The 9,886-nt window shown below is 48.9% G+C and overlaps 2 protein-coding genes across 2 annotated transcripts; both read left to right on the top strand.

Annotated features, from left to right (window-relative positions):
* The first annotated feature begins 1,063 nt into the window (after positions 1-1,063).
* LOC102400413 lies at positions 1,064-2,659 on the top strand. Its single transcript, XM_044941963.1, has 2 exons — positions 1,064-1,733; positions 2,499-2,659. The coding sequence occupies exons 1-2, from the start codon at positions 1,064-1,066 to the stop codon at positions 2,657-2,659; spliced, it is 831 nt and encodes a 276-aa protein (XP_044797898.1).
* A 119-nt stretch (positions 2,660-2,778) lies between these two features.
* On the top strand, positions 2,779-7,563 carry BHLHE41 (basic helix-loop-helix family member e41). Its single transcript, XM_025283410.3, has 5 exons — positions 2,779-3,198; positions 3,337-3,400; positions 3,722-3,829; positions 4,156-4,267; positions 4,741-7,563. Exons 1-5 carry the CDS (start codon positions 2,810-2,812, stop codon positions 5,853-5,855), a joined length of 1,788 nt encoding a protein of 595 aa, XP_025139195.2. The 5' UTR covers positions 2,779-2,809; the 3' UTR covers positions 5,856-7,563.
* The last annotated feature ends 2,323 nt before the right edge of the window (positions 7,564-9,886 follow it).

Raw genomic sequence — 9,886 nt, 5'->3', positions numbered from 1 at the left:
ATGGTGCCCAGTACTCTAACTGTTAAGTGCTATATATTTGTAGCTATTGTTACACCCTCCTTGCAGCAAAGTGACATTCAGAGGCATTAAGTGATGCCTGATGTTCCAGTGGGCAAAAGTCTGTGAAAGAAATGGAGTAGGATTTAAGTTTAAGGGGAGTGAAAAAGCAAGAAGAGTGAGGTGAGAAATTTAAAGACAAAAAGGAAATAAGACAGCAAAAGCTACAGGGAAAGAGTAAAGCAGACATTTAATGAGGGGAAAGGTAGGGAAGAGAAAAATACAAGGGGTGGGGTAGGGGAGAAGTAAACAGGAAACAAGAGTAAAAAGGTGGGCATGAAAAAGGAAGAAATGGAGGAATGAGAGTAACAAAAGAGACCAAACATGAGAAAAGACTCCACTTAGAGCCTGAGCTATCAGAAAAGGAAAGAAGTGAAAGAGAAAACAGAAATGTTGGAACAGAAGAGACAGGGAAGAGAGGGAGACGAAAGTGGTGACAGGAAGGCTTCATTTGCAGCAAGGCCTCTCTGTTTTTGAATTAGGGGAAGTTTACATCCAAAATTAACACACCTCTGATCGGCCAGACTTCCTTCCCAATTCTTTCTATTGCCTTAGATTCTGCCCCGGACTAGCTCCCTAAGGTTTGTCCTGGTAAGCTGTCTGCCTTGCGTCTGGTCCGCTCTACCCTCAAGGCCAAGACGCAGTCTTCACTACGTTTTCCCTAAATACTCCAACCATCCTTTTCAAGTGAAAAATTAGCTCTAGAGCAAATATTTACACCCTCTTCCTTCTCCAAACCGCCAGAAACCTATAAGGGGTGCTGGTATTTCATTTTTTAAAATTATTCACTTTGAAACATTCCCCGCCCCCCCTTCTTTTTTGGGGGGGTGGGGGAGGGGGTTGTTATTTTGTCTAAACGATACAGTGCCGCAAGGGTATGCCGCTTTTAAACCTATTTGTCTTTCCCACCAAAGGAAATTAATCACGCAATCACTTGGAAACGAGAGGCTGGCTCTAGGTATAAAAAATGTGATCAGTATTTAACAAATACTTTTAAAGTATTATCATGATTAAATTGCCTGTTTGGTGCAAAATACGCCTCCCTCTTGGAGAAAGTCGAGAGACCTTAGAGGGCCCTCTGGGCAAACGGAGCGGACGGGCCGCGAGCGTCTGCTCACGCCGGGGTGAGCCTGGGCCGCCGCCGCCGCCGGAGTCACGAAGCCAGACGCGGCGCGTCTCCGCCCAGGACCCGGGAGACTGCAGCAACGCGGCCGCAGCCCCGGCGGTTCCCGGAGGCGGGGAGGAGACTCGACTCCCGCAGACACGTGACCTCCTCCCGGCCGCCGCTTCCCGCGACCCAGACCCGTCCCCGGAACCCGCGCTCGGCGGGCCGGGCCGGGGGACACGTAGCGACGGCCCCGGTCCCTGCTGCGCCCGGGTGCGCGTGCATTTCAGCGTACTTCGCCCCTTGGTTCACGTGCCACTGGCAATAACGAATGTTTCGGGGATCACCCGGGAGAATGCAGGAAGGAAAGACGTTGGGTTTGAAATCGATCTACTTGTATACAGACAGATAAACATATCTTCTCTCCATCCTGGCCCTGGCAGACGCAAGTGGCGGCAGCGGCGCCAGAGACCTGGGGGTCCCGCAGAAGGTGCTTCCCCACGCTTGGTCTCCAAGGTCCCTGGCCCTCCGCTGCGCAAATGCGGGCACCTCCGGGTAACTCTCACTAGCAGTGAGTCATGCTCCCGGGATGGCTCTGGGGAAAGATAGCCCTGCTCCGCTGGCCTGTGCTTTCCCCGCGCCGAGCGCCGCGGCTGCAGGGCGAGCGCGCGCGCGCACGGGTTCCCCGCGCAGTGATGTGGCAGCCGCGGCAGGTCGGATCACGTTGCTGGCCCTGTGCTGGTACCCGTTGGAGACAGGATTAAGGAGGGAGGCTTTGGAGGTGCCAGCGGTAGTAAACGTGGGCTCTGCACACTCCCGGAGACGCTTATCACACGCGGGGGGAGGGGGCGGGGAAAGCACGCAGCGCCACCCGAGACGCGGAGGGGCGGCAGAGTTGAGCCCGCGAACGATACTGCTGCATTGCTTCTCCGCCGTCGCCCCTCTCTTGCCACACCATCCTCTCCCCTCCCTCCCCGCCGCGTCCCTCCGGGAGCGCCTGAGGCCCCGAACGTCGTCATCTGCGGCTGTGACTAGTGGCACCGCAATTCCGGCAGCTGCGGGAAGTTTGGGTGGCCCAGGGACACCGTGTGGCCGAAAGACACTCGGGTTGCGACATTCTGTCCTAGTGGCTACAGTTGCATTTATCTTAAATCTTTCAGGGAGCGGATTTCAAATTGCCCCTTTTCGGGACAACCTCCAATCAGGGCTATAAGGGGTTCCCCCCTACCCAGGCCGCCCAGCGGTGAGCAAACAAGTTTCCAAATTGTCCTCTGGGACTGAAGTTGACCCACCGCGAATTCTCTTTCTCTTTCCTTTCTCTGGTCCAAACCAACAGCACAGTCGGTGGAAAGGCAAAAAGCCACGTTCACGTTCCTGAACCGTCATGACGGACGGGTGGAGGGAGTCGCACTTCCGAGGCGAGGAAGCCCAGGCGGCCCCGCACCCCCGGCGCCCCCTCCCACTCCCCAGCTGACTGCACCGCCCTCGGGAAGATGAATAGCTTGGCTGAAGTTGTTTTTCCTTTCCGGTGGCCCTGATCAGGTGTCCCCGCCCCCTCCCGCCGTTCGCCTCCCCTCGCAGCCTGCTCCCTGCGCCCCCTCCCGGCCCGGCCCCTCCTCCCCCGCCCCCCTCCGGGCTGGACCGCGGATGGTACGTTCCGCACGTGAGCTGGGTGCTGGTCTGGCCGGCGACGCGCGTGCCCTGTGGCCAAACACTGCCCGGAGTGAGAGCAAACTACCAGCGCAGTGGGGCCGGCGCGAGTGTGCGTGCGTGTGTGTGCGTGTGTGTGCGAGAGAGCAAGCGCGGCGGGAGGGGGGGGACCAACTGCTTCACACTTTCAACACTGCACTGAAGAGGGAGAGAGAGAAAGAGAGAGACTGGAGATCTACAGATCCCCCAAGATCTCCCAAAGCTACCGTCCCACAGATTATAAACCCCAAAAATCGAAACAGAGGAAACGGACAGCGGTTGAACATGGACGAAGGAATTCCTCATTTGCAAGAGAGACAGTTACTGGAACATAGAGATTTTATAGGGTAAGGTGCACGCACCCTTGCGAATATCTGTCTAGGCTTCAGTTTGAATTTTTTTTTTTCCTCCAGAAAGTGGTATGGAGCGGGCGAGGGCAGAGCCCCTCCCCGAATGGGTGCCTGATGCTGATTTCTGTTTTGCAGACTGGATTATCCCTCTTTGTATATGTGTAAGCCCAAAAGGAGCATGAAGCGAGACGATAGCAAGGTAAGTGTAGTTTCCGATGTTCCCCATAACCTGCCTGGGCAGTTAATTAGGGCCATTGATTTCACAGGGAATCTCTGCCCGCAAATATATTCCAGCCTTTGAGCTTCCCCAACTGTGAATTTTAAGTGGTTTGCTGGATACTCTCAGGGGGAGATTAAACATCATACCTGAATTTAAATTGCATTTCAGAACAGCCCAGAGGAAAGAGGTGTCTTGGGCATAGTTTCTCACATAGTATTGGGGGGGGGGCAGTATTGTTATATCCAGTAAGTGAATATTTAGCTTATCGTTTTTTCTCTTCCATGACTCTCATATTTGTAGGATACCTACAAATTACCGCACAGATTAATAGAAAAGAAAAGAAGAGACCGAATTAATGAATGCATTGCTCAGCTGAAAGACTTACTGCCTGAACATCTAAAGTTGACAGTAAGATGCACATTTTTATTCTTTGCTGTTCTCCGGGGTCGTATTAATAGCCTGGTACCACTCCCAAGAGATATAAGAATAAATGTAAATATCACATGCCTTACAACTTGTGCTACAGTGTAGAGTTTCCTGCAAACTCAAGAGTAGGTGTTCACAACTGAAGGCAAGAAATCATTTATAACCTGTATGGTGGAAAACTCAAGAAGTAAAGGAATAGTACTTCTTTCAAGTATTTGCTTAAGTTGCTGTGCCAAATGGAGAGCCAGTCAAGCCAAATGTATGTTTTTAAGTAACCAAGTGCTCCCTTCTTTTTTGCATCATTGCAGACTCTGGGGCATCTGGAGAAAGCTGTAGTCCTGGAATTAACTTTGAAACACTTAAAAGCTTTGACAGCCTTAACGGAGCAGCAACATCAGAAGATAATTGCTTTACAGAATGGTAAGTCAGTTCAGGGAGGCCAACCCACCCCCGATGAAGCAGGGCAACCCACAGAGGAGCAGTGTTAAGATTCTTCCCCCACCTCCACCTCCTTCCCAGGGCTCACTTTCATTTGTTAAATTGCTTACACTTTCCCTTCATTAGAAAGTGCCCACTTCCCGACGCATCCTAGAGGCTTCCAGCAGAATTCGGAGGAATCAGATTTTTATTTAAAGTGGTGGTTGCGCCCTCTCCACTTTAGTTTCTCAGCTGGGACTAGAGCGCCCCCCCTGCTTCCCCACCCCCGCCACCCCCTACTCCTCCCACCCCTCGGCAACCGGTGGATAATATCATTCGAATACAGAGGAAAAACCGAGATCACTTTAGTCAGTGCAGGGCCCACGTGATAAGCAGATGTTTCAACGTCGGTATTTTTCTTCTTGCCTTCATTCCTCTGTTCCCTTCCCCCGTCCCCCACCCCTTCCTCATCCTAGGGGAACGATCTCTGAAATCGCCCATTCAGTCCGACTTGGATGCGTTCCACTCGGGATTTCAAACATGCGCCAAAGAAGTCTTGCAATACCTCGCCCGGTTTGAGAGCTGGACGCCCAGGGAGCCGCGGTGTGTCCAGCTGATCAACCACTTGCACGCCGTGGCCACCCAGTTCTTGCCCACCCCGCAGCTGTTGACTCAACAGGTTCCTCTGAGCAAAGGCACCGGCGCGCCCACGGCCGCCGCCCCCGCCGGCTCCGGGGCCGCCCCCTGCCTGGAGCGCGCGGGGCAGAAGCTGGAGCCCCTCGCCCACTGCGTGCCGGTCATCCAGCGGACTCAGCCCAGCGCCGAGCTCGCCGCCGCCGAGAACGACACGGACACCGATAGCGGCTACGGTGGCGAGGCCGAGGCCCGGCCGGACCGCGAGAAGGGCAAAGGCGCGGGGGCGAGCCGCGTCACCATCAAGCAGGAGCCCCCCGGGGAGGACTCGCCAGCGCCCAAGAGGATGAGGCTGGATACCCGCGGCGGCGGCGGCGGCGGCCCGGGGGGCGGCGCGGCGGCGGCGGCGGCCGCGCTCCTGGGGCCCGACCCGGCCGCTGCGGCCGCGCTGCTGAGACCCGACGCCGCCCTGCTCAGCTCGCTGGTGGCGTTCGGCGGAGGCGGGGGCGCGCCCTTCGCGCAGCCCGCGGCCGCCGCGGCCCCTTTCTGCCTGCCCTTCTACTTCCTCTCGCCTTCGGCGGCCGCCGCCTACGTGCAGCCCTTCCTGGACAAGAGCGGCCTGGAGAAGTACCTGTACCCGGCGGCGGCCGCTGCCCCGTTTCCATTGCTGTACTCCGGCATCCCTGCTCCGGCCGCCGCCGCCGCCGCCGCCGCGGCCGCGGCTGCGGCCGCCGCCTTCCCCTGCCTGTCCTCCGTGTTGTCGCCCCCTCCCGAGAAGGCGGCAGCTGCCGCCGCAGCCGCGACCCTCCTGCCACACGAGGTGGCGCCCCCTGGGGCTCTGCACCCCGCGCACCCGCACGGCCGCACCCACCTGCCCTTCGCCGGCGCTCGCGAGCCCGGGAACCCGGAGAGCTCTGCTCAGGAAGATCCCTCGCAGCCAGCAAAGGAAACCCTCTGAATCCGTGCTCCACTTGAGAGGGGACCAGGGTTCACGCGGAATAATAATATTAATAAGTTAAAACACCCTTAACGTTTTTAAGGGAGGAAGTGTAAGAGATGCACGACAGGCTTTAAAAAAAAAAAAAAAAAACCAACACAACAACACAGGTGTCTTGTGTACATGTGGAGTTCCTGTTTTGCTCACCCCTCACCGCCCACTATCCTTCACACACCTACATCCCTTTTTACTCCACCAGCTATCAAAGAACCTCCTAGATACCGATTCTTTTCTTTCTTTGAAGAACTCCCCATAATAAGTTTGGCCTTCTTTTAGGCCACGTTCCATTCTCTTTTAAAATACAGAACCGAATTCTCGAGGAAGTGAGAACGGTCTGCTCTCTGAACCAGGGTAGGAGAAGGTAACATGGAACCCCAGGTAGCTGGTCTCTGCCTGCGTCTCAGAGCTGTCCTGCCTGCTTTAGGAGGCTTTCCACCGGCACAAGGAGGACCTTTTCGAATTCGACTTACTCCAGTATTTTATAATGTTTAGCTTTTTTAAAGGCGTGCATTTGTCAAAGAGGAAGAGGTGAGAGTGCAGGCGCTCGCGTTGCAACCCATTCTGAAGTAGTTTGAGTGGTGTCTCTTACTTAGTACTTGCACTCGTTTAAAAGAGATGCGGAGTTGGGCCATGGTCGGAACTAAGTCAGGGAAAGAGGTGGATGAGGAAGGCCAGAGTCATTCTCAGTACATTTGCTAGCACTTTATTGAGAAATTGACCATGAATCTATTAACTCATCTTAATTTCATATATGTAGATATATATGTGAAATTGAGTGCCTCTGTTCTTACCCTGTCATTATTTAATCCATCATGTTTCTAAGTTTGTATCATCTTCCTGTTAAAAAAAAAACAGAATGTGCACTGAACTTTAAAAAGTCCAAACTGATTTATCCTATATTCTGTTAATTCACAAAAGTGGAGGAGGAAGGAATGGACAGTTTCCTTTGGAAATGCGGTAAACATGTGGAATGGAGCCCTGTGAGGCCTTCCTATCTCCCAAGTCTATGTATTTTCTGGAGACCAAACCAGATACTAGATAATCACAAAGAAAGCTTTTTTAATAAGGCTTAAACCAAGACCTTGTCTAGATATTTTTAGTGTGTTGCCAAGGTAGCACTGTGAGAAATCTCACTTGAATGTTATGTAAGGGGTGAGACACAACAGTCTGACTATGAGTGAAGAAAATATCTGGGTCGTTCAGTCCGTTTGGTGCATTTGCTGCTGCTGTTGCTACTGTTTGCCTCAAACGCTGTGTTTAAACAACGTTAAACTCTTAGCCTACAAGGTGGCTCTTATGTACATAGTTGTTAATACATCCAATTAATGATGTCTGACATGCTATTTTTGTAGGGAGAAAATAAGTGCTAATGATATTTTGAGTTAAAATATCTTTGGGGGAGGACTTGCTGAAAAGTTGCACTTTTGTTACAATGCTTATGCTTGGTACAAGCTTATGCTGTCTTAAATTATTAAAAAAAATAAATACTGTCTGCAAGAAACCATTTGGTTTAGAAAAGTTTAGTATGTGAAGATAAACTAGAAATCATCTTTATATTCTAGTATTTTCAACACTCCATAAATTCTATTACCGAAAATAAATATTGCCACGCTATTTTGTGATTTTAAAATTCTTACTAAGGAATAAAAACTTTAATATATGTATGCTATGAGATCGTCTAATAATTAAAAAGGCATAAGGGATGCTCGATTAGTTGTAAGATATCTAGGAATACAGGGATGAAGGTCATTTAGGTTCTCAGATACCCAACTTTGTCTGTGGCTTGATATCACACATTTCAAATGTCTTGCAAGCCTCCAGGTTCTAGCTGTATCTACTTGCTTGTTCCCAATGTATCTACATGAAAAGTGCAAAAGAAAAACCTATCAATCACTCACCTAGTTTGTTTATGTCACACCCAGTTTTCTAATGCTTTCATGATTGAGGTGTGTTTCCCTGTTCATCTTTGACACCAGATAGCCTCTGCTATATGGCCTAGTGTTTCTCTTTCACTGGGTCCTATATAAATACTGTACCACTTAGGAGTGGCTAATTTCTCGGTATATTTTAGCTTCTTAAGCTTTATAAAGTAAGTCTCTTGTGGGACTTTATTATGGAATTTAAGTAAGAGAGATTTCTAGACTTTTCTCAAGTTTATAATCTGATTTGGATTTGATACCAACTGTGTGAAGGATTGTCAATATCTAGTTTCACTAATGTTCACAAACCCCTTGATTTCTTAGAGGTATTGAAAATAATAGTCAACATTTATGAGATGTAGAAAAAGTGCTCCCTCTGCTGACTTTATGGCAACCAAACTGCAAGTCATAGAAAGTGGAGCCGGAAGGAAGCTCAGAGAACAGCTGTCCAGCCCCCTGCATTTTAAATAGAAATGAAGCCCAGAGAGATCAGATACCTGCCCAAGGTTGCACAGCTACCTAGAGCGAGCACTAGAGGCCAGATCTGTTGTATTCCCCAGTCAGTGATCTCCTTCCCATTGCAGCATCTTGAACCAAATAAACCAAATTTGATTGGGCAGCATTCAAATAAGCCACAGGAACAAAGGAAACAAATATTAACATTGCAAAACTATGTAGGATTTTTGAGCATTTTAACTTACTGAACTTTAAAAAAACATTCTGTAAACCAAAATAAAGGAAAAAATAGCATTTTGAATACTTCGAGCTACATGTTAATGACATGTAATAATCTGTTTTATAGCCAAAAGAGATGCAAAGTAAGTCAGGATAATAAAATGTTTTAGCATTTGTATAGTTTTGGTGTAATAAAAAACCTTAGGGTTGGATCAGATTTTAGAGATTAGATTTTTATTTCAAATGCCTTTATACTAGCATGGTAATATGATAAAGCTGCTGAGGATAGAGTTGCAAAATAATATTATCGGTACTGCATCTGAAAAATGTTATTTTAGTCATTGATTTATTTTAATGAACCAAAAGACAAGTCGTCATAATTTGCTGAAGAGGATTCTATACCTATTGCTGTGAAGTTTAGCCTAGATCCTTTGTAGTATATGTGATTTTTCAATATATGACAAATATGAATCTTGGGTCAATAATGTTTTTACACATATAGTATTATATCAATTAATTTTACATACACAGAGCTCTTAGCAAAGTTCATATTGAACTGATAAAAATCCTTTCCCACCCCAAAGGACTAAGCACATTTATAAGGCACTAGGAACTATATTTTAATAGCTCTCGAAAGTATGGCTGGAATTTTAGTTTCTAGCATTGTGAAAACTATTTCTCATTTTCTTCTCTGTTACTAACCATACAGTCCACAACTTTTGTTATTGCCCATTACCTGAGGTTTGTTCAAAAATATGTCAAGCCTCAGGCTGTTCCTGCCCATATCACAGGTCAATTCTGAACCTCTTCATGGGAGGTGAACTCCAGTAGAGATTCTGAGAAGACAAGGCTGTACAGACTAGGCAGGACTTTTTACTTTAGACAGAAATGAACAGAGCCCTCATGAGCAAATTAAGCCCATTGTAATGCCAAAAGTTGGCTATATTATTGTGATAATAGTGTTTTACTTCAGAGAGCAATCTGATGTTTTTCATTCAACAAAAATTCTTAACCTATTAGACCCTCAGATCAGTCTTTAGGCCCACCCATTGTTCTAACTGTGCTGTTTTAAATAAGTCCAAATGGGTATACAGTGCATATGTGTGTGAAGTCACTTCAGTCATGTCCGATTCTTTGTGACCCCATGGACTGTAGCCCACCAAGCTCCTCTGTCCATGGGATTCTCCCAGCAAGAATACTGGAGTGGGTTGCCATTTCCTTTTCCAGAGGATCTTCTTGACCCAGGGATCGAACCCACATCTCTTGCATTGCCTGCATTGGGAGGTGGATTCTTTACCACTAGGGTCACCAGGGAAACCCCCATGAGGATGCGTAACTCCCCATACAGTGCATGCTTAAGCCCAGTGTAAGTTCCAGTTTTTCATAGAATTTAACAGG

This window comes from Bubalus bubalis, chromosome 4 (assembly GCF_019923935.1).
Source record: "Bubalus bubalis isolate 160015118507 breed Murrah chromosome 4, NDDB_SH_1, whole genome shotgun sequence".
NCBI lineage: Eukaryota > Metazoa > Chordata > Mammalia > Artiodactyla > Bovidae > Bubalus > Bubalus bubalis.
Note: the sequence above shows the minus strand (reverse complement) of the source record. Positions and strands in the feature narration are given on the sequence as shown.